This window comes from Pseudopipra pipra, chromosome 3 (assembly GCF_036250125.1).
Source record: "Pseudopipra pipra isolate bDixPip1 chromosome 3, bDixPip1.hap1, whole genome shotgun sequence".
NCBI lineage: Eukaryota > Metazoa > Chordata > Aves > Passeriformes > Pipridae > Pseudopipra > Pseudopipra pipra.
In genome coordinates, this window is record NC_087551.1 from 114,683,591 (window position 1) to 114,708,444 (window position 24,854).

A 24,854-nucleotide genomic window follows, 5' to 3' on the forward strand; every position below is an offset into this window, starting at 1 on the left:
AGTTTTTTAGAAGCAGAAAAAGACTTTTATATCTTCAATTTGATAGCAAAGATATTTAATGATAAATTTCTTAAGACCACCAACACCTTGATCAGGTGAGGAAAAACACCTGAAAATTCAAAAATCACTCTGAATTCTCCTAAACTGAATAAGTAATCCATATTTTATCAGTATAGGGCCCTATTTTCTCAGTCTCACATCCCCAGTTCTCAAACTGCCAGGCTGTGACAGCAGCCTTGAGAAGATAAATCCATTAGGATCTGCAAGATGGGCTGGCAGTACTTTGTGAATGTCACAGTATGTCTAAAATTATCAAAACAACACCATTTTCCCCCTCCAAAAACCTTCTTGCATATTTTTTCATGGCTGAACACAATAAATCCTCATCACTGTGTGCTTTATTAGCAGGAACCAAAGGAGAAATGCTGATGGTAAATGTGGACATCCCAGAGCATAAACAAATACACAGAGAAGGGCAGCCTTTAGTCATTAACAGGATAATTTACTTCTATTTCAAACTTAAACCAACTCAGAATGATGCCAAGCATATGTTCATCCCAGTCATTGCTCTATTCCTATTTATCACTGGCAGGGAATTACTTCTCTGCAAGGCTTTTGCAATTGTTAAAGTCATCCAGGTGCTCTGCTGGCTTTTTGCATAGAAAATAAACTATAAATAAAATAAAATAAATAACCCCCCCTCTAAATTTTAAAAATAACTAGAATAATAAAAAAATAACACTCTTCTTGAGGACAATTCCTGCTATTGGAGATCAAAGAGCCCTATCCCTAAAATCAGAAAAATTAACTATGTCTCTTCTACTCGTTTCTGTGGAAAAGTCCCGAAAACATAATGAAAAGGTTGTTTTAAGCTGAATGATGCTGATTGAAAAGCTGCAATCTGACTTTTAAAAACCTCCAGATCTTCCCTAATGTGCACCATCCACTCTAAGTGAAAACACACACAAAGCTGAATTCTTCATTACCTCCAGAAACCTAAATTAACATAAAAAACTCCCTGATGGAGAAGCCCAGAGATTGTGTTTGAAGGCCACATTACTTTTGTTTTCAGAAGGAAAAAGGAGATGTGGCTCCTTTGAAAGAAAAGAATGTTCTGAAGGGTTGTGCTGATCAAGGACAGCTTTCACTTTGCATTAGGGACATTTTATTGTCCCTTATTAGTGTTTATAAACGTCAGGAAATGTCCTTGGTAAGACCAAGCACTTTGTTTTTATCTGGGTCTGTCTCCACAGAGCTCTGTAACTGCCCATTTACTTCCACAAAGCTGAGGCACAATTCCATCAAATCAGAGCAGCATTTATTGCATAATGGCCATAGAATTCCATAGGACAAGAAAAACTGAATATGGAGATTTTTATTTCAAAAAGTCCCAGAATTGTGGTTATTTTTGTGTTTATCACCTTATTTTACAACAGGCTTAGGGGGAAAATTTTTGGTTCAGGGCTTCCCAGTTTAGACTTTCAAATCTTAAACAGAGAACGTTCCCTGGCTGTGGCTTCAGAATGAAAATCCCCTGAAGGTCTGACCAGCAAACAGAACATTGCACTCTAGGCAAGGATGTGAGGGAGGAGAGGATCTGTGGAGAAGGATTTGGGGTCATGAAGGCTGGACATGCCCTGGCCATGGGCACTCCCAGCACAGAAATCCCCATGTCCTGGGCTCATCCCACAGCCTGGGCAGCAGGGGAGGGGGGGATTCTGCCCCTCTGCCTCCTCAGGTGAGACCCCACCTGCAGAGCTGCCTCCAGCCCTGGGGAACGACAGCACAAGGATGTGGAGATGCTGGAGAGAATCCAGAGGAGGCCACAGAGATGCTCCGAGGGCTGGAGCCCCTCTGCTCTGGAGCCAGGCTGGGAGAGCTGGGGGGGTTCACCTGGAGAAGAGAAGGATCCACAGAGACCTGAGAGCCCCTTCCAGTGCCTAAAGGGTCTCCAGGAGAGCTGGAGAGGGACTTGGGACAAGGGATGGAGGGACAGGACAAGGGAGAATGGCTTGCCACTGCCAGAGGGCAGGGTTAGATGGGATATTGGGAAGGAATTCTCTGTGAGGGTGGTGAGGGGCTAAGACGGAATTCCCAGAGAAGCTGTGGCTGCCCCTGGATCCCTGGAAGTGTTCAAGGCCAGGCTGGACAGGGCTTGGAGCAACCTGGGCTAGTGGAAGGTGTCCCTGCCCATGGCAGGGGTTGGAATGAGATGACCTTTTAGGTCCCTTCTCACCCAAACCAATCTGTGACCCCACGTGTAGGCAGAGGTGACAGCAGGGATGAACCAGGACCCAACAGCAGGGGCAGGGAACTGGGCTGTGTTTCAATTCTCTGGAATAGGTAGCAAAAAGACAAAGTCATGTTCTAGAATGCAGAAAAAAAAGGAAAATTGGAACTAAGGGTAATTTCTTTAATAAACATACTGGAAAGGTAGGAGTAGGAACATGATTTGGTTTAAGGACAGAGCATCTTCTGTTTAGGGCATTCCTTTTTGTTCTGCCTTATCTTTACAGGTTTATTCTGTCATTCCAGATCTACAGAAATCCAGTGTCCATTTTTCCACCAGCATGTGAACACAGGACACCATTAATGCTTCAGAGCTCTACAAATCCAGCCAATTACTGCAATTCCTTCACCCTTCCAAGATGTTTAAAGATAATTAGCATGAGAAACACAAATCCCTTCTGGAAGACCTTCCCTCTGGCTCTCAATTATTCCACAACATGATCCTTGGAACATCTGCTGATGTCTCTGTAGATGTTTCTCCTACATCTGGGTCACAGCACACACACCTGTTTCAACATCAGGAACTCTTCCATTCTCTTCAGAGAGAGATAAAATATCTGCTGACCTGTATTATGATTTAAAGTTTCCTTCTTTTTCTTTGACCAAGACAGAAAAATTGTTTGTTCTATTTTACTGTCTACAAAAAAAAAAAAAAAAAAAAGGTATTTTCTCTTGGTGGTCAAACTTTGTTTCCTGTGTGTGATTTTCTTATCTTGGTGAAAAGTAGTAATTGAAAACTCGGTCAGACCGAAGGACTTCCTAACACACATTTTTATCTGCCAAGGCCACCAGGAGCTGTTTCAAGAGTAAAAGAAATTCTGAATGGATTTATCCACTTTTAAACACATCATCCCCCTTTCAAGTGAAATTATTTTCCTTTTTAGTTGTGAAGTTGCCCTGATCAAGACTTTATCACTGAAATAAAATGGTTTGGGATGGAAGGACTTTGAAGGTCATCCAGTTCCACCCTCTGCCATGGGCAGAGACACCTTCCACCATCCCAGGTTGCTCCAAGCCCTGTCCAACCTGGCCTTGGACACTTCCAGGGATGGGGCAGCCACAGCAAAGCACAACAATAATCCAGCTCTAGGGAATTATTGGAATGTGCTGCTGTCTAATAAATGTGGAGCAGAAGGTGACCAAGCTTGGATCTGTTTGTCAGCCCTAAAAACATCCATAATTAGATCTTCTCTGTTACTGAACATCCTATTTCTGTCTATACTTTGTTTACATCAAGAAACCAATTATCTCATTATGAGCCACTGCATGACAAGCAAATACAACTCAATTTAGTCCTATATTTTAGAAGTGTTATAATTACAAATCTGAACTATTGCCAGACTTTACTGGAGGTAAATAAAAGCCCTTCCATGAATGCACCATATGCAAGATGCTTCATCTTAGAGAAATAAGGAAACATATAAAGTTCAGTGAATATAGAGATGCTTTGGGATAAACTGGAGATTTGCAACAGGAAAAGAAGCATTTAAAATTCAGAAACCTGGAATAGTGGAAGGTGTCCCTGCCCATGGCAGGGGGTTGGAACAAGATGTTTTTTGAGGTCCCTTCCCACCCAAACCATTCTTGATTCTATGATAACACAGCAGAGCATTTAAATGTGTTTAAAATATGCAAAGAATTACAATGGTACTGATGAAAGTACTAATTTACTGAAATTTGCAGTTGTTCTGCAGCTTTGAAGCATTTATTTTTTTTACCACTCTGTCCAAAAGTTGAATTTAGTCCCTGAAATGTTTATTTTCAAAACATTATTGACCCCTCCATATATGTCCAGATTTTGAGTCTTGGTCAGGTTTTGGGTCAAAATCAGTCACTACGGGCAAAATATTTTTAAATCAAAACATCTGTAAGCATAAAAACTACAAGAAAACTTTCTAGACAGGCATTTATTGAATGGCTTCTACTTTATCATTGTAGACAAACATGTCTAGAGTTTCACCTGTTTGATAGAAACACAGAATCCCAGAATGGTTTGGGGGGGAAGGGACATTAAAGCTCATCTCATTCCAACCCCCTGCCATGGGCAGGGACACCTTCCACTAGCCCAGATTGCTCCAAGCTCTGTCCAACCTGGCCTTGGACACTTCCAGGGATGGGGCAGCCACAACTTCATCACTGAACTTGGGAACAGACCTCAAGGGACACACTGATTTTTGATTTTTGATGCAAAACTCCAGTGCCTCCAGTGAGGCTGTGAGGTGCCTGTGCTCCTCCTGTGCTCTTCATGCCTTAAAATCAGCTGGAAGCTGGATTAGGAGGTCACTGGATGAGTAACATTAAAAGATTTCCATTAAAGAGTCACCCTCACCCTTAAAAGTGGCTTCATCTCCATTGTAGGAACAAGGACACATCTCTTTATCCTAAAGAACAACAGATGCATCTCCAGCAATGAGTGATGCTGAACAAACAACAGGAGAGTCTCAAGATCATTTAAAGAGTCTTTTGAGATCTGTAAGGTTCTGTTACAGCTGCAGGAACAAAGCCCAAGGTATATTCCCCCTGTACCTCAATCAAAACCAGAAGTCACACCATGAAACAAATAATGCACCATTAATAAGAGCATCTGGAGGAGATTTTGCAGAAGAGGGAGCTGTGTAATCAATCCCACTGTGTTTTCAGCAGGTGAAAGGATCAGTGTTTACAGCCCAGCACTACATTTTATGCTGTTATTTTACTGTTGCATCTAAAACTATCCAAGAAATAAGAAAATTCACTGCAAATAGGGTGTAGCTACACAATCACGTGGTTATTTATCATCTTTGAGCTTTTGTAGGTCTTTTTAAGCCATCCCAGAACGGGGCAGGTTGGAGGGGAGCACAGTGGGTCACCTGGTCCAACCCCCCTGCTCCAGCAGGGGCATCCCAGAGCACATGGCACAGGATTGTGTCCAGACACCTCTGGAATATCTCCAGTGAAGGAGAATCCACACCCTCTCTGAGCAATAAGAGGGATTACTCCTAAGTAACTCCTGCTCTTCAAGACTTGTCCCTGTGCAATCCCAATTAAAGGATTAAAGGATGTTTCTGGAGAAGAGGTGTGAAAATCCCTGTCTTGGTAAGGTGGAATCAGAGAGTTCAACTAGTTCAGGCTCTTCCCCCGAACTTACAGAGTCCCAAAAAACAAAGAACTTGCCGTTTAAATTTGCTGCTGGTATAATTAAGAAAAAAATACTTTTAGCATATTTTTGGGGAGGCATGGCCATGTCCCCAAATGCTCAGTGGCTTTAGCTGATGGTAGTGATTGGAAAATGGCAGAGGTAGCCCAGATTTTAAAACTTTGAGAACTCAGGCTGAAATGAAGGATTTGGAATTCAGGAACACTACAAAGCTTAGAGCTTTTGTTTCAGAACTGATGTCTTACCAAACAGAGCCATCTGTGTTCCCTCTGGGAAAGGTTCCACCATTCTGTTTCCATTGACGTGATGTTTATCTGGAAGGGCAGAAAAAAAAAACAACAAGTTATAATGTAATAGAATACATGATTTGCATAAAAACAACTCTTTATTTCTTTAGATTTATTAAAATTTGAAGTCTGATTTATGAAAGCCAAGCTGTACAATCACTAAATGTGGAACTTCATGCTCTCTGTGTTTTAAAAATACTGTCCCAAAGTGCCAGGAGAGAAACTGAGGATGAATTTCAGATTGGTGGTTGAGACAAATGAGCTGATCCTGATGTGACAGGAACATCCACAGCAGAAATCCCTGCTCTTGAAAGGACCCTCCTCATGCAAGGAGGAAAAACAGGGAATCATAATTCTCCTTTGCTTGTTTATATGAGCAGGGAATCAGAGAATCATGGAATGGTTTGGGTTGGAAGGACCTTAAAGCTCATCCCGTTCCAACCCCGACACCTTCCACTATCCTGTTGCTCCAAGCCCCATCCAACCTCGCCTTGGACACTTCCAGGGATGGAGCAGCTTCTCTGGGCAATCTGTGCCAGGGCCTCACCCTCAGTGGGAAAAATTTCTTCCCGATATCCCACCTAAATCTCTTCTATTTCAGTTTAAAGACAATTAATGGGGGGGGTGCCCACGGTGATTTAAGATCCCAAATTATTGGGGAAGTTGCTGAGGGAGCATCAACCCTCTTCTGTTCTTGATACATTGAGGGGAGGGAGATGGATGCAAGGGAGGAGCAGGCATCTGCTGTTAGAGAATCCTGGAGTCCTAGAATGGTTTGGGTTGGGAGAGACCTTAAAGCTTATCCAGTTCAACCCCCCTGCCATGGGCAGGAACATCTTCCACTATCCCAGGTTGCTCCAAGCCCTGTCCAACCTGGCCTTAGACACTTCCAGGGATAGGCCAGCCACAGCTTCTCTGGGAATTCCATCCCAGCCCCTTATCACCCTCACAGGCAAGAATTCCTTCCTAATCTCTAATTTAAACCTTCCCTCCTTTCAATTTAAACCCTTTTCTCTGGCATCCTCCCATTCATTTTTCCATCTCCTAAGATTCATCATCAACAAGGGCGGCAGGAAACAAAACTGCCTGAACGCAAAAATACACATTTCTGCCCACAAAATACTTTACAGGGAGGAAACCAAGATAATTTCTCAGTACATACATTATTTTACTTCCTTTAGTCCTGAGCCTGGTAAAGAACAAAACAGGTGAAATGAAGAATTCTCCGGGAATTCTCTGAAAGCAATATCAGGGAGGCACATTCCTAATCCCGGGCTGGCATCGAACATTCATCAACACTCAGTGAGGAGGGAAAATCAGAGTTATTGCAACTGGAGCAAGAGGTGCCACGAGTCACTTGGTTGCATTTAGGAAGATTGAATGCTCTGAGGCACAGGAGAGGGGCTTTGGGGAGAAAATTGTTGGGAGGTTCCAGAGTGGGAGTAATATGAGCAAGGTTTCAACCTCATAAGCCAGAGCTGGTGCTCCCAACATGATCTACAGCCACCTGAGAGGGGTGAACAGTCAGAAGAATTATGAAACATCTTGTAAGATCAAATAAACTAACCCTGTCCCAGCCCTGAGAGCTGCTTTCATTTAAGGAGTGAGTGACACAGATGATGTATGAAGCAGTTTTCATTTCAAATGGGGAGGCTTTCAATATATTAAAATCAAAATTAAACTTTTAGAGGTGAGATGGGCTTGAATGAAAGTAATATTTTCAGAGTGCTCAAGTTGTCTTCCAATGCCTTCACATTTTCATTGCAAAGATCTCTGCCAGATAAAATAATTCATTTTCTTGTCATTCATACTTTGGTTTACAATTCTTCCAGTGTTTCCTGCCTAGATGCAATAAATAGTAAAAGAAAACCCCCAAATTTAAAAGGACTTTCACAAAATATACATTCAACCCCAGGAAGAAAGTCACAACATAAATAACAACACATAAGTAATAAAAACTCTCAACAACGACACTCATCAGAGAAATCCCAGTTTGGGGCTTTTTACTCCACAGTTTTTCATGTGAAAATATTTTAATTCTCACCTACAAATTGGATTGAATAATTCCAGAAAATCAGAATTACATTGGCAGCATGGAATTAGAAAAAAAAAATTAAAAAGCCTTTCCCTGTAACTTGTAACAGAAAGAATAAATGACTTTTCCAAGCCCATCATCATTCTAGAGATAAGGGCTTGCAGTAAGTAGGATAAATCCTGGTTTTACAGAGACATGGAGATTGTCAGGGAACACTGATCTTCCCTTCAGCTTCCAATGTGGAAAGCAACACATTCCACCCAAATTCGGTTCATATTTAAGAGGCTAATCCATCAGTGGAATACAACTGGATTCAGACACTTGGAAAACTGGAATTGGGAGGACATGGATTAGAGAATCCCAGAATGGTTTGGATTGGGAGGAAACAAAGCTCATCTTATTCCACCCCCTGCCATGGGCAGGAACATCTTCCACTTTCCCAGGTTGCTCCAAGCCCCAACCAGCCTGGCCTTGGACACTTCCAGGGGTGTCTTTATGTCATTGTTTTATCTCTTGACCCCCAGGGTTTCAACAGCCAGTTGATCAGGAAGAGATTTTTCCTTCTGTTTTATTATTTTCAAACTGTCAGAATTTTCATGGATACAAATCCACAACCGAACAACAGGGGGACTTCCTCTCAAAGCTGCCAAATGCTGCTCCATCCTCAACTGCCAAAACTCCACAAATTTCCCAAACTAAGCCTGAGAAATACGTGTGACATCCTTTGCTCTCTGCTGAACACAAGCAGCGTGAGCTGAAAGCAACACATGTCCTGGAGGATTTGACATTCAGCTTCGCCTCAGGCAAAGTCTGCTTCACACAGGTGCAGTGCCTGGCTTGTGCTCCTTAAATTCTTTGGGTTTTAATAAAAGTAATCCTCCCCACATCCTCTGCATCTGTGACACAGCACAATCCACGGAAAGATAATCCAAAACTGCTAAACCATTTCTTTGGCATTACTCTGGTTTTGCAGCCTCTCGCTTGATGGTTTCGAGCACAGTCCTACAACTGCCCTTGGCTGAAGATTCACTGACTGCAAGTTCTGTCCACACATGGATTAGCATGGAATCAAGGAATAGTTTGGGTTGGAAGGGACCTTAAAGTTCATCTCATTCCAACCCCTGCCACGGGAAGGGACACCTTCCGCTATCCCAGGTGGCTCCAAGCCCCGTCCAATCTGGCCTTGGACACTTCCAGGGATCCAGGGGCAGCCACAGCTTCTCTGGGAATTCCATCCCAGGATGTCACCGTCCTCAGAGGGAAGAATTCCTTCCCAATATCCCATTTAATCCTGCCCTCTGGCAGTGGGAAGCCATTCCCTGTGTCCTGTCCCTCCATCCCTTGTCCCAAGTCCCTCTCCAGCTCTCCTGGAGCCCCTTTAGGCACTGGAAGGGGCTCTCAGGTCTCTGTGGATCCTTCTCTTCTCCAGGTGAACCCCCCCAGCTCTCCCAGCCTGGCTCCAGAGCAGAGGGGCTCCAGCCCTTGGAGCATCTCCATGGCCTCCTCTGGACTTGCTCCACATCCTTCCTATACTGGAGACCCCAGAGTGGGGTCTCCTGAGGCTGAGGAGAGGAGGGGAATCCCCTCCCTCCCTGCTGCCCAAACCACATTAATCCATATCTGTACAAGTAAACCATTAAAATAGACAAGTCATGCCTAGAAACTATTTGAGTGTTAATTATCCCAGTTGAGATCATGTTTGATCCCATCCCAACAATTTCTCAGCGTGGACAATCGAGTTCCAGGGCCCAGACCTATCCTCTGGCACCTTTTAATTTATGAGTATACATTCCATTTATCCTCACAGTTCCACGTGTGCCAGTGGTATCACACCTGTAACAGATAAATTTAACAATGAAATATGTTCCAATGAGAAAGTTCTGCAAAAAATATTTCCTTTCAAACCAGCCTGATTTCAGTTCTCACCAGATTTATTGTTCTGCTACAAGCCTTTAGTAAATGTAAAGGAACTGTAGGTTAAGGTACCCACAGTCATTAATGAATATAATTTGTCTATTTGTGAACCCAAATGAAGCTGCTTAAAAAAGACTTGGCTTTCAGAGAATGCTGATCCAGCAATGAATAAAAATCAGGGATTTTCTGGTCTCAAAATATTCAATCTCAAGCAATCACAGTAAAGATTTGAGGACATTTAAATTTTATTAATAAGAGATTCATATGTTCTTCATATTCATCTTTTGATTTTTAAGCCATTAGGGAATATTTAGACTGCATATCCAAACTTGTTTTATCAGAGCAGCCAGAAAGTTATTATTTTTTAATGAAAACTGAGATTCTCACATAATCAAATTAATCCAGGAGTAGGGGTCATATTTATACCCAAGGACTGTTAATTTTCCATGGCAAGTGCAGCCAGGAATTGAATTGAAAATAGTTCATTAACCAATTACCAGGAGCCTCCTCCATCTCCTAAAGCACAGCCACGATGGGAACAGGGGGAGAGGAGGAGGAAAAGGGATGAGCAGTGATGGGGTGAGGGGGAACATCCTGAAGGAAATCAGCTGCTCCTTTCCCCTTCCTGTTTTGCCTTTTCCTACACTTTTCCTACACTTCCCATCACACCACAATGCTGGAGGTTTTTCAGTGTCAGCTGTGCCTGGAATGTACAGATAATATTTACTGTAGTTTCATTTTAAACCCAAGTTTGGAGGCAATAAAGGGGCTTAAAACTCAGCACCAGGCCTTTGTCCCAAAGGCTGCTTTCCTCAGAATTAGGAGGGGTGAAGAAAAATGTTCAGCATTGAATAAGGGAGTTATTTAAATGCCTCTTAAATCGTAGATGTCAGAGGAGTATGTCACCCACAGTCACAGCTCCACCTCCCCAAAGCAAAATAATAAAAAGCAGGATGAAAAATGCCATTGGAAAGCTCAGAACACGGAGACAGACCGGTGGCATTTCAGTGTCACCTCCAGCTGCTGTGGGCTTGGATTTAAAAACTCACTGAATGCCCAAGTTCAGCTTCAGTGTTGGAATTTGTACCTCCCAGAAAGGCCACAGCACAATGGATCATGGAATCCCGGGATGGTTGGGGTGGGAAAGGACCTTAAAGCTCGTTCAGTTCCAACCCAAACACCTTCCACTATCCCAGGTTGCTCCAAGCCCTGTCCAACCTGGCCTTGAACACTTCCAGGGGTGGGAATGCTACAACCTCAATAAACAGATATGGGAAATATGGGAAAATATTCTCAATATGGGAAAACCTCAATATACAGAACATAGTTGAAGGCCAGTGGTTTTCTTTTCTGGCTTGCAAACAACAAATTACCTTTTATTTTCAGTGAAAGACTGCAACATTTAGAGGGGAAAAAATGGTGGAATTTTGGCAGTGTAGTGTTACCATTTACCAGGTAATGAGGAAAAGGTCTCTGAGTGTCATCAAAGAGAAGAAATCCCAAGGTAAGGATGACTAAGTAGCAAAAATAAGGAATCACTGCCCTTGGGCAAAAGTTCAATATGAAAACTCAGTTCCAAGGAAGGAAAATTAGCCTTTCCTACCAGTATTTTCTAAACAAGTATTTTCTTTTTATTTTAACCATTTAATAGAACCAGTACATGTAAATAGAGGATGAACTAACATCTGTTCACTCTTTCAAACAGCCCTATCCAGTCATATTTAGGAGATGAATATGATCCTTGTGGGTTCCCTTCCAGCTCAGGTTATTGTGATTCCATGATCCTTTACAGTAACTATATTCAAGCTCACAGACAGCACCGAATTTATCTACTAAATTATATTTGTCTACTAAATCTACTGAAACAGGTACTTCCATTTGGCTACACAGCCTGTGGAAGTAACTCATGAACACCCTGTTATTAACACATAACAGCAATAAATGTGTTATTTGTATTTTTCAAGTATACAACTTACTTAATACCTTCAAAACCAAACTCTGTTTCAGTGTATTTACATGTTGTCTGATGAGAGCTTCACTGGATTTCACTCCCCTGGTTTAGAAAATAGGGATCTGACCTTTATTTGTCCTTCAGCCTGAGTAAATTACCTGATTCTAAAAACCTCCGGGCTTCCAGAATTTCTATTAACTTCCCTGAAATCCACAATTGGCTGGTACTTCTGTAAACCAGGTCATTCATTTATAGGCCTAAATATGAACCTTGAACCTTTTAAACCTAAGGACGTTTGTTTATTTATTTTCACTATTTCATAACCCAGAAGATATTTCTTTAAAGAAAAGGTTTAGTTCTCTAATAAGGTTCCTAATGTTTGTGCCAAGAGGAGTTATGCAAGTACCAGGTACCAAATTATGTCAGAGATGAGGATTTGATAAATTGCACAAGGATAGGATTGTTCCAGTAATTAATACTGAACCAGATCCTTCTTCAGCAGAGGGGAAACCATGCACCTCATTTATATCCATCCTCTGTCTCAAAATCACCTGGATATCAGAAAATGCTTTTGAGATGTTACACAATGATCTGTAAAGGACAGAGGGGAAGTTGGGCTGTTGAAGAGAAAGTCTGTACTTAGTACTGCTGAAGGATTAGAAATTACCTGCTAAATCCCCCCATTTCCAACCTAAACTGTTTAAGACCCCCCACTAATCCTTGTTCCTGAGGGTGGAGTCTCTCTTCATCATTTTGGGAATTTCAAGAAGCTACTCAATGGAAAAATCCAGGAAAGCAGAGCTTCACTGGGGTCATTCTCTTAGAGGAGTGCAGGAGGGACAGGGCAGCTCTACTTGAGTGGGATTAGATGTGTAATTTATGGCAGGATTTCATCCATAAATCCTTCATAGCTGGTGATGAAACAGAAGCTCTTCTTTATCTTCAGGTCTAGTTGAAGGAGCAGAACTGCCAGTTCTAAAAGCTCCTGTGTGATAAGGAAACCTACTGTCATCCCAGATGGAACCCCAGGTGTGACCTTTCAAATCCCCAAGGGGGATTTGCAGTGCAGGGACTTTGCTCCCCAAACCTGGGCATTTATGTCTCTGTCTCTGAAGGGTCATTTTGATCCTCAGCCTTGGCACAGATGGTGAACACGATCTACTGGGTTTCCTTCACCTCTCACTTCTCTACTTCCATCCTCCATCAGTTTGAGATCAGCTGTCAACTCATGACTATTTAAAAAGAGAGGTGGCTGTGTGATAGTAACTCACTGGTTACAACTATTTTATAGGATTGTGGGTTGTTCTCATAGAGTGGGTCCCAGTTATTATTTAAAAAACCTGTGATATCACTCAAGGGGATAAAATAATTACCAATTTTGTTGGAAAACAAATAACTTTGCTTATCAAAAGAGGTCAGGAAAGGAAGAGTGGGGGCCAAAACCAGTTTTGAAATGTCTTGTGGAGATGATGTCCCACAGGGTGACACTCTGTCCTCTCTGCACCCACTCCATCAAACAGGGTAGGGCACAGGAACTGATTGAGGCTACAAAATGTGATGAGTCTCAGCACAGTGGGTCAGTTCAGACTCCAAAATACGTGGACTCCTGAAAAAACAGAGGTTCTGCTTAATGACCAAAGGCCAGATATCCCACACTGGTTTTGTTCAGCAGCTCCTACTGGGAAACGGATTGACAGGAGCGACAGGAAAATAAGATTTTGAAAATTAAAATGAATTAATTTCTTAGAAGAGGGTGGTGAAGATGTAGAGGAGGAGAAACAGGGATTCTGAGATCTGCAATTTACTGGGGTGGATGGACATACTGGGTGTGGGGCAGAGGGTATGTGCCAGCTGGGACAGAGGACGGTGGGATGTGGGAGTGAAATATGAGGATCAGGGATATATATTTGGGATATGAATAGAGGAAAGTATCCTAAAAATTACAATAACAGACTTGCTGCTTTCAAGGAGACAAAGCCAGATCCCATGGAGCAGCTGAGGGAGCTGGGAGGGCTCAGCCTGGAGAAAAGAAGGCTCAGGGGGGACCTTCTGGCTCTGCAACTCCCTGACAGGAGGGGGGAGCCGGGGATGGGGGGAGTAGAAATCGGGCTCTGCTCCCAGGGAACAAGGGACAGGATGAGAGGAAAGGGCCTCAAGTCGTGCCAGAGGAGGTTTAGGTTGGGTTTGGGAACAATTTCCTCATGGAAAGGGTTGTCCAGCCCCGGCACAGCTGCCCAGGGCAGGGGTAGAGTCCCCATCCCTGGAGGGGTTTCAAAGCCATGTGGATGTGGCACTTTGGGACGTGACTCAGTGGTGGCCTTGGCAGTGCTGGGGAACAGTTGGACTGCATGAGCTCCGAGGGCTTTTCCAACCCAAACAATTCTGGGATTCTAAGATTCTGTGACCTTCCCAGACACGAAGCACACGAGGCCCAGTTAAACAGGAGCCCTCACATCCCGACTGCGCCACACACGCTGCCTGATCTGTTCCTAATTCCACAGGCCACGTGCCCTGAGTTTCGGGGCAGATACATTAGGATTAAATAAAAGTCACTTGGCTTTAGTCATCAATGGATATCTGCCTGAGTATTGAGCCTTGGAGCCTCCTGCACTTTGGAAAGAACCAGCCACCTGTGTGGTGATTCATTTGACATATTTTGGATGTTTTCCTCGGGATAAAACGAATCATATTTAAAAATGTCAATTTCTGAGCACTGATTATAAGGAAAGTAGAGACAAACTCAGATGAATTCCACCCATAACACCTTCAGGAACAACATGGAGATTTAAGATCTGTTCAGTGGGAGGATTAGATGTACCTGTGTGTACATCCATATTTATTAAAATATGGTTTTGACATCACTGGAGATTATGGGTTGTGAACCAGAACAAATGTTAACAGGAAACCATATGATCAAAATAGGAAAGGGAACAAGAGCAGAGAAAAATAATGGAACCAACCTAAAGGTAAAAGATTCCATGATTCTGTAAGAATCCTGTCTACAAGGGTCAACAGATCAGAAAAGTAACATAGACAGACATATTGGATACATAAAGTAGTCAACTCATGGTATTTTTGGGATTGTGATATCATTTCACTTCCCAAAAACCCAGCTCATGAAGGAATGACATAACATGAAAATCAGGGAATCATAGAATGGCCTGGATTGGAAGGCACCTTAAAGATCTCAGCTTTCATTTTTAGAACTTAACCTTTTTGACCTGTAGGGAAATTCAAAATGGAGAAAACCTGGGTTAACAGTTAAAAAATAAACAAGAAATACACATATCATTTCTCTAAGAAGATACAGGTAGACCAATGAGTGTCAGGTTTTTCACATATGTTTTCTTAACTAGAGGAGGTTCAAGGAAGGAGATAAGGAGTTGGCTCTGGTTTTGTGTGTCACAGAATCCCAGAATGGTTTAGGTGGGAAGGGACCTTAAAGCTCATCCAGTTCCACCCCCTGCCATGGGCAGGGACACATTCCACCAGCCCAGGTTGCTCCAAGCCCTGTCCAACTTGGCCTTAGACACTTTCAGGGATGGGGCAGCCACAACCTCTCTGGGTTGAAAAAGAAATAGAAAATAAATAAGAAAATAGAAGGGTCCTAAACCTGGCACAGAGCATGGCAGAGAGTTATCCACCTGCCAGGAACTATCCATGACATCTCCACCATTGCTGCTTTTCATGGAGCACCTTGTTAGAGTAAGAATTGAGTGAAGATGATAAAATACTACTGGGTTTATTTCAGAATTACAGCCAATGCCTCTCAAAACCCCACTTGAAACCCTTATCTAAAGCAGCCTGGATAGGAACAGCATCACACAGGCGGGAAAAGCAAGAGATCCAAACAAAGGACCACGATAAACACGAGCGTGAGGGAGCGGGGAGGGGATGTCCAGTGGGGTGTGGCAAGGAGGACTGTTAAGCCTGGGTTTATTTAGCAGCTTTATTAATGATCCCAAAGAAGGGGTGAAAAGCACATGAATAAAACATGCACTGGATGCTCAACTGGGACGTGGTGTGTACACCGTGAAAAATGAACAGCAGCACAAAGCTCTGGGCAGAAATTCTGTGAGGAAGCACGGAGAGATGCAAAGCAGCTCCAGGAATAAAACTCTATTTTCCTGTTATGGAAGGAGAGCTTGTACCCCATATTTCTTGAGGGAAAAAAAACGTCTAAAGGGGCAGGGAGCACAGCTTGAGGGAAGGAGAGAACATTTACAGGAGAAATAAAGTTTTATAATGGGCAGACCCTGGAAAGCCACAGGCTGGAGGGTAATCTCTGTTGGTCAGTGAGGTCCTGGCACTGCTTGGCTCAACATCTCACTGGGGAATCAGCATCATAAATGCCAAATTCGGGGTGAGCTTCTGCAAAGAAAGGTTGGGTACAGATGTCAAAAAATCCCCCTAGTTGCTTTTAATTACATTGCTTATTTCTAATTTCGTTTTACATCTTAACATTTACTTAAATAACCTTCTCAGTGTGATTAAATAACCTCCTAAGCGTGATTTTTGATTTAGGATGATCCCTTTCTGAGGGCTTAGCCTCAACCTTGTGCCACTTAACACTGACCAGCTATTATTGATTTTTATATCCATGCCTTCTCAAAATGAGACACAAGATAATTTTTGCTGGACATTCACACACATGTTCAAAGTGGGAAAATCTCTTTGAAATTCATGGCTGGCCGGGAATTTGTAGATAAAAAGCAGAGCTGTGGTTTTTCAAGTCTTTAATTACCTGTGTGGGGGTTGGAACTGGATGATCTCTAAGGTCCCTTCCAACACAAACCCTTCTGTGGTTCTGAAATTCTATGATATTAAAACTTGACAACATCCCAGAAAGATATTTTAGGCATATTATTCCAACATAAAGACAGGTTAAAGAACTTTACAGAATCACTGGTAAAACATGCTTTGATTCCCAAGACCCTTATCCCAAAGAGTTTGTTCAGCTCCCTCTCCAGCTACTAGGAAAAATGTGTTTATTGGGCTAATAAAACCCAATGGAGCCAAATCAAGAGTCACTCTCTGTTAATGAGTTAAAATCCCTCAGTCACCTACAATTTAATTTTTCTAAGGCCCTGATATTTTAATTTGGGTAATACTTCTATTAATTACAATGTCTAATAACAATGTCAAATTCAGGCATCTGTTAAAAACATGTAATGTTAATTTATTGGAAAATCTCCAGCAGAGCTCAATTAAAATGTTCCCCAGTTAAGTCAATGCATATGATTTGTAATGGAGAGCAAACTGAAGATACAGTTAATAAAAATAATAGCAAGTTAAAAACAATAAGTTTTGAGTTGAAGATGAACAACATTCAAGATGCAGGATTTTTCATTAGGTGGCAGAGCAGGAATTTTTGGAATCAGGACATTCTCATAGTGGTTTGGGAGCCTTGCTGTAAATTAGCACCTACAGGAAGTATTTCACAGACTCATAGAATGGTTTAGGAGGGAAGGGACCTTAAAGCTTATCCCATTCCAACACCTTGCCACAGGTAGGGACACCTCCCATTATCCCAGACTGCTCCAAGCTGCATCCAACCTGGCCTTGGACAATTCCAGGGATACAGGGGCAGCCACAGTTTCTCTGGGCAACCTATGCCAGGGCCTCACCACCCTCACAGCCAACAATTCCTTCCCAAGATCCCATCTAACCCTGCTGTCTGTCAGTTTGAAGCTATTCCCCCTTGTTTATCACTCCAGGCCCTTAGAAAAATTCCCTTTCCATCTTTCTTGTCGGCTCCCTTCAGGTATGAAAGGCCACAATCAAGTCACCCCAAAGCTTCTCTTCTCCAGGCTGAACAAACCCAGTTCTCTCAGCCTTTTGCTACACAAAACATCACAGGAAATATGTATCAATCCTTACTTATCAGGTTCTTCTTGCTGTAATTTCAGTATTTCCATCACAAGATATTTCTCTCGTTCCTTTAAACACCCAGACTGTGTCAGAGGCCTGTGTTAGGCGGGGGGAAGTTTTTATATTTTTATATAATTCCACTGCGTCACAGCATCTTTGCAGTCCTGAGAATTAAACTAATAGGTGAAACAAGCAGCCCTTTTCATGGAATGCTGTCATCCCATTATCATTTCCGTGCCTCTCTGCACGTCCATCCAGCTGGATTTAAGATGGATCCACACGAATCCACGGCAACGCCGCTCAGCCCGGTTTTAGCGCCTCCCCACAATCCCCACAGCCCCTCAAAGGCCAGCTGACATTTCTTTTTGCCTTGTGAAGATGTCAGGAGCTCTGAGCAGGGAGTGTGGCTGGTGATAGAGTATCTCCCTGGCACACATTCCCCCTGGATGGCAGATTATCCGCCCGGAGGTCGCATTAGGCTCCCGTCAGCTGTCACAGCGCAGATGAGTGGGAACGGTCCAGTGCCCCGTCCCCCCTCACCCTCTGACAGTGATAAATGACCAGCCCTGGTGCTCAGCTGAGCCTGACGGGCCCCAACCTCCCCTCCCAATCTGCTTCACACCACCAGCAGCCTTTTTCCTGCTGATATTCCAGCAAACGGGATCGAGGAGCACCAAGGTTGGGCCAGTCGGTATTTTTGGGAAAAAAAAAAAAAAAAGGGAATTGTGATTTTACTTCAAGAAGCTCAAAATCTGAGGGAAAAAAATAAAGAACAGAACAATGTTATAAACCACTGTATTGGGTTTGTGTGGCCAGGTTTGGTAGCATGGGGGGAAATGACCTTTAAGGTCTCTTTCAACTCAAACCATTCCATGATTCTACACTAAAAAATCACAGACTGTGCCAAGTTGGAAGGGACCCACAAGGATCATCGAGTTCAACCCTTAGCTCTGCATGGGACCATCCCCAAGAGTTATACCATGTGCCTGAGAGGATCATCCAAACACTCCTGGAGCTCTGGCAGCCTTGGGGCTGTGCCCACTGCCCTGGGGAGCCTGTTCAGTGCTCAAACAGCCTCTGGGGGAAGAACCTTTTCCTCATACCCAACCTAAACCTCCCCAGACACAACTTCAGGACATTCCCTCAGGTTCTCTCACTGGGGGAGATCCTTCCTGATGTATCTGGAGTGGATGAAGGAATTCTAATAAAAACCAATTTTTAAGTGAAATAGGAAGTACTTACTCCAATTATAAAAATTTACTGTAACTTCACCATGAAGAGCTACCACAGTTGAAGGCTCATATTCTACTTCTTAGTGACTAGAAACACATCATAAAATATTTCATTAGTGACAATTTTTTTTTTACTTTTATCACAGCAAATTTCAGCTGAAAACTATGATTTGTTCTGAAAACCATCCAAATTAACATTTTAACCTATTACAGCAGGAGATATAATCAAATAAAGCAGGTAGTCGTGTAGGCTGGTGATTCCAACATGATTCATCTCATCCCAAAGCCATCAGCTAAAATATTCCAGTCATACCTTGAAGACATTTATTTCCCTGTGACTGGAGCCAGTGGTGACTAACTCAGTGATGAGATTGGCCAAATGAATCCAAAATTTTTTACCCTCTGCAAAGAAGTGATTTGTCATCTCCACTGTGGAACCAAATTTCTATGTAATTTTCCAGGGAATTCTGTATTTCTAATGAATTTCACTCCTCTGAGGAAGAAAACAACCACCTCAAGCCCAGTGAGGGCTGACTGTGTCATTATGGCAGCGTTGGCTGGATCCCAAAATGGATTCCCTTAGCAGACATAATTCCATAAGTCACAGTGAATCCACTTTCCTTCCATAACAGAAACTGAACCTTTCTTTTTGTCGAGAAATAGAAAGTAATAAAAACCTAAATCCACAACACATTCCTTTGAAAATAGAATCAATTTTCTAAGTTTCCTCCTTTTATTAACGAATAAAGGTCTAATGAATAAAGTGCAGAAGTTTCACAGTCTTGTTTTGCTCTGAACAATCTTAAAACCAGAATTTGAGTCTTCAAATCTGGTATCTTCCCTGGGAGGGTGGGGAGGCCCTGGCACAGGTTGCCCAGAGAAGTTATCACTTCCCCATCCCTGGAAGTGTCCATGTCCAGGTTGGACTGGGCTTGGAGCAACCTGTGATGGTGGAAAGTGTCCCTGCCCATGGCAGGAGATGATGCTTAATGTCCTTTCCAACCCAAACCATCCCATGATTCTATGATCATACACTGAAATTACCTGACCAATTGAGCTTCCATTGTAATTGAATAAATTGGGCACTTACATTTAATAATTGTAGATTGCAATGGGAATATTGCATCCCTTCCTTCCTGGATGAGTTTGTTCAGCTCTGATCGCTTCTGAAATGTCCCATGTCTGTGTATCTTCCACTTCAGTGCCTGCCCACAGTATTCCTTCCTCAGATAAGGAATAAAAGTGAGATAAAAAAGAACTGCTTGGAAATCCTGCCTTATAATTTTGCCAGCCACTACTCACAAATTTTCTGGGTGATACATGGTAATGTTTGTGATTTCAGGGCAGGCAAAGCAGATTTTTGCAGAGATAAAATAGATGTGGACTTTTTAACATTTTTTTCCCACCTAAAATGACAAAATGTAATGATGGTTTTAGTGCTTTAATGTGTCTTGATTTACCAGAAGTAAATATAACATCAAGTAGCCTGAGTTTGTAATGCCTGGTTTGCAGAAAACCACAACACTCCTACAGTATTTTTATCCTTATATTGCTGAAATAGTGTTGCAAATATTGGGCAATTTTGGGCTGATTTTTCCTGCCTCATGTTTTATGACCAGCTGCAGTTTCTGGTGCTACACAATCAAGGACAGTTTTCCACAATGATTCAACAGCTCTCATTAAACTGATGGAAGATTTTCTCAGGAGCTCAGCACTTTATATTGTAGGATCTTTCCAAAAGCTGACTCCTGTGTATTATTTCAAGTATTTAAGGGAAATAAATAGATTTTTACAGGCTTGGTGGACACTTCACAGAATCACAGACTGTGCTGAGTTGAAAAGGACCCACAAGGATCATCGAGTCCAACCCCTGGCCCTGCACGGGACCATCCCCAAGAGTCACACCCTGTGCCTGAGAGGATCATCCAAATGCTCCTGGAGCTCTGGCAGCCTTGGGGCTGTGACCACTGCCCTGAGGAGCCTGGTCAGTGCCCAACCACCCTCTGGGGGAAGAACCTTTCCTTGAGATCCAACCTAAACCTCCCCTGACACGGCTCCAGCCGTTCCTTGGTCCTGTCCCTGGGAATTGGAGCTGCCCCTCCACTGCCCCTCTGTGGGAGCTGCAGACCCTGGTGAGATAAAAGAGTTTCACAGCATCAAGTGGCCAAACCACCCCAGTGGCCTCAAGGCCAACACACAGCCCCTGGCTCTGCTCAGGTTACTAAGTAGAGAAGTTTCCTGAAGGTTTAAAAGGTTTTGGGTGCCCTGTGCTGGAGGAATCTGGGCACTGCTGCCTGAGACCACCACAGGAAGTGGGTTTGATGAGGTTCAAGTTGCTTCCTAAGTTACAACCTGCCACAAACACAGCCAAGTGTCAAATTTTATAGCAAGCACTTCACAGAAAGAACCGAGGCTGGAAAGTTCAGGTTCCTCATTTTGTGCCATTTTTTAATCTAAATTTATGTCTAGAAAGAGCAGGAATCTTTGTACAAATTAGGTGGAATAGGGTTGAGCTGCTGCCAAAATTCAGATGGCAGGTTTTGTCTGCTCCTGACTATGAAAGATTCCTGGGTGATGCCCACAAATGAAAGGCTCTAAATGACACTATCAGAGCTCCAAAATATCAAGGGAATAAAATATTCCAAAATATTCAGTGAAAAAAACCCTACAATTAAATTTCTCTGACCTTCTCAGGTTAAAACCTTAAACACTTCCAATAACAATAATTCTGTTTTTCTCAACACTTTCTAACACCTCTCAAAGTAAGATAATGTTTATTGCTCTAGAAACATAAAACACTCTAGACCCAAATTAACAAGCAATGAGGGAATAATGAAAACATTATTAAGGTTTATTAGGGTTACTGCTGATCTTCCTTGGTATTTGAAAACTGGAAATCTAAGTTATGTGTTCAATACAAATATAGAGAGAGAGAGACAGAGGTGATGGTTTACAAGGTAGATTAATGTGAGTTAATTATGAGGTCAGTGGTGACCTCTGTGGGATTGGGATCTTGGGTTCATTGAGAAAGAGGATGGTCAAGTGGATTAAAAGTGCATTAAAAAAGGCACAGGGATCTTTAATTTTGATAACCCTGTTCTATTTCTTCACATTTCACTGCCTTCCCCAAAGTAAAACATAAACTTTCTCTTAATATGTCCAATGTAGAGTTGAATGAATATTCCTGGCAACTAAGTAAAAGCACTTTCTAATGAAAATCGGTCACATTTTAATTTGCTTTGACCACATTCACTCTGCTTTTGTATTTGCTCTCTACAAATGTTCAGTTGACTGAATTTTCCTGCTACAACTGAGAAACAATTTCAAAAATCACCTGAACAGGTACTCAAGAAGCAGAATTTCAAATGCACCCTCCCAATGTGTCTTACTTAACTTCTGAAAGCCTGTGTACCATCTCAGAGTTTTTAATCAGCTTATTCTCATCACAAAAATTATTGGTTAAATCATCAATATTATAGTAAATCACAAAATTATTGGGTTTATTGGTATTTTTTTAGCAAAGCAGCTGCAGATATTTGAATAAAGACTTCACTTTCCTGCTTGGGCATGTCAGTTCATACAAATTATTATTTGTTTAACAATGCAGCTGCAGACCTTTTAATAAGGGACTTTTCACGATGATGAATTAGAGAATTACTTTAGGGGATAATAAAGGAAGCCAAGTCTATGTCTGCAAGGATACACTAAAGTTTAAAGATTGGAAGAAAGAAACACAGTATCATATTCATCTGAACAGAAAAATAAGAGAAGAAAGCAAAATATCAGTGGCCATTTTATGGAGGTGATGTTCCCTTATACCTCCCCATCCCAGCACTCAGCCATCCCAAAAATGGGATTTAACACCTCAGCCAAAAGAGCTGCAATTGTGAAAAAAAAAATAGAGCAAAATGATGCATATAATTAATTAACCTTCCTATAATAATATTTTAACTTCCTGCATAGCTAAAAAAAAAAATAATTATAAATTCAGACACTTGTCTCTCAGACTCTAAAATTTTTTGCATTAGACACAGATTTTCATTATTACTGATCTAATAAGTCCTATTCTCATCTGGGCTATCAGCAACTCAATAAGTAATTACCATTCACCTTAGGCTGTTCCAGTCCATTAGACCAATACTGATGACTCAGGGGAGGCACTAAATGAAGAGCACAAAGCTGATGAAGGCACAGAAAGGGAGGTGAGGAAATGCTGCAGCTGGAATTCTGTGATTCCTCAGAAAAGCTCAAATAAAATAAAAACTCTAAAATCGAATGCAGGATAAGTCGGTGAGTTCAATGGTTTACTTCCTTGAACAAATAAATATAAATTTGCTCACTCTGATGTTAGAGAGGGACATGAGACTGGAATTTATTCCTGATTTAATCTTAAAGGAGTCTTGGAGCAAATGGCACAGATTTATCTCACAGAGCACAGGCTCTGCTCCCTCTCTGAAGGCCAAGAGTTACCTGAGGATCCAACACTTGTAGGTTTATAAGATAAAATAACCCCGATTCTTTTCTCATCCAGACCAATAATTGCAGCATTCAAGTGCCTAAAGGGGCTCCAGGAGAGCTGGAGAGGGACTTTGGACAAGGGATGGAGGGACAGGACACAGGGAATGGCTTCCCACTGCCAGAGGACAGGTTAGACGGGATACTGGGAAGGAATTCTTGGCTGGGAGGGTGGTGAGGGCCTGGCACAGGTTGCAGAGAGGCACAGAAATGAAAATGGGATGACAACATTCCATGAAAAGGCCTGGGTGTTTCATCCATCAATTTAGTTCACAGGGCTGCAAAGCATCAGAGTTACTGCAAAATACCAAAACTCAACCTGCCTAACACAGGCCTCTGACACAGTCTGGGTATTTAAAGGAACGAGAAAAATATCTTGTGATGGAAAAACTGAAATTACAGCAAGAAAAACCTGATAAGTAAGGATTGATACATATTTCCTGTGATGTTTTGTGTAGCAAAAGGCTGAGAGAACTGGGTTTGTTCAGCCTGGAGAAGAGAATCTTCAGGGTGACCTGATTGTGGCCTTTCATACCTGAAGGGAGCCCACAAGAAAGATGGAAAGGGAATTTTTCTAAGGGCCTGGAGTGACAAACAAGGGGGAATGGCTTCAAACTGACAGAGAGCAGGGTTAGATGCTGGACTGGGAGAGCTGGGGGTGTTCACCTGGAGAAGGACCCAGGGAGACCTGAGAGCCCCTTCCAGGGCCTAAAGGGGCTCCAGGAGAGCTGGAGAGGGACTTGGGACAAGGGCTGGAGGGACAGGACACAGGGAATGGCTTCCCACTGCCAGAGGGCAGGGAGAGATGAGAGCTTGGGAAGGAATTGTTGGCTGGGAGGGTGGGGAGGGGCTGGGCTGGAATTCCCAGAGAAGCTGTGGCTGCTCCTGGATACCTGGAAGTGCCCAAGGCTGGGTTGGACAGGGCTTGGATTAACCTGGGCTAGTGGGAGGTGTCCCTGCTCAGGGCTGGAACAAGATGAGCTTTAAGTTCTCTCCCAACCCAAACCATTCCATGATTCCCTGAATACAGGGATGATGTTTGCACATCATCTGCTTATGAAGGAAGGATGAGACACATCCCACTGCACCTCGGCACAGGGTGTATCCAGAACCTTCCCAATCCCCTGCTCTCTCCAGAAAAGGTGACAGAGAAACTCAAGTTCTTTACTGAGCTGCACATCAGGAGAAACAAAATAGAATCCCACAATTGCTGAGCTTGGAAAAGACTTTTAAGATCATCAAGTCCAACCATCCCCCAGCACTGCCAAGGCCATCACTAACTCATGTCCCCAAGTGCCACATCCACAGGGCTTTGAAATCCTTCCAGGGATGGGGACTCCACCCCTGCCCTGGGCAGCTGTGCCAGGGCTGGACACCCCTTTCCATGAAGGAATTATTCCCAATATCCAACCTGAACCTCCCCTGGCACAACTTGAGGCCGTTTCCTCTTGTCCCAAATTGAAAGAGGAAAGGTTCCAACTGGATGTGAGGAGGACTGTAAGGATGAAGCACTGGAACACTTGGCACAGAGAGGTTTTCTGACCCTGCTTTGAGCAGGAGGTTTGACCTGAGGCCTCCTGAGCTCCCTCCAGCCTGAGCCAGTCATGTTTCTAACACATGATTT

At 42.8% G+C, this 24,854-nt stretch overlaps 1 protein-coding gene across 4 annotated transcripts in view; it reads right to left on the reverse strand.

Moving 5' to 3' along the window:
- The window catches only part of MSRA (methionine sulfoxide reductase A), a 250,644-nt gene that overhangs the window by 151,280 nt on the left and 74,510 nt on the right, over positions 1-24,854 (reverse strand). For all 4 annotated transcript variants that reach the window (XM_064651239.1, XM_064651238.1, XM_064651240.1 and 1 more), the window contains exon 2: positions 5,671-5,739. In XM_064651239.1, the coding sequence (XP_064507309.1) occupies positions 5,671-5,739 (69 nt within the window). The remainder of the gene's footprint in view (positions 1-5,670; positions 5,740-24,854) is intronic.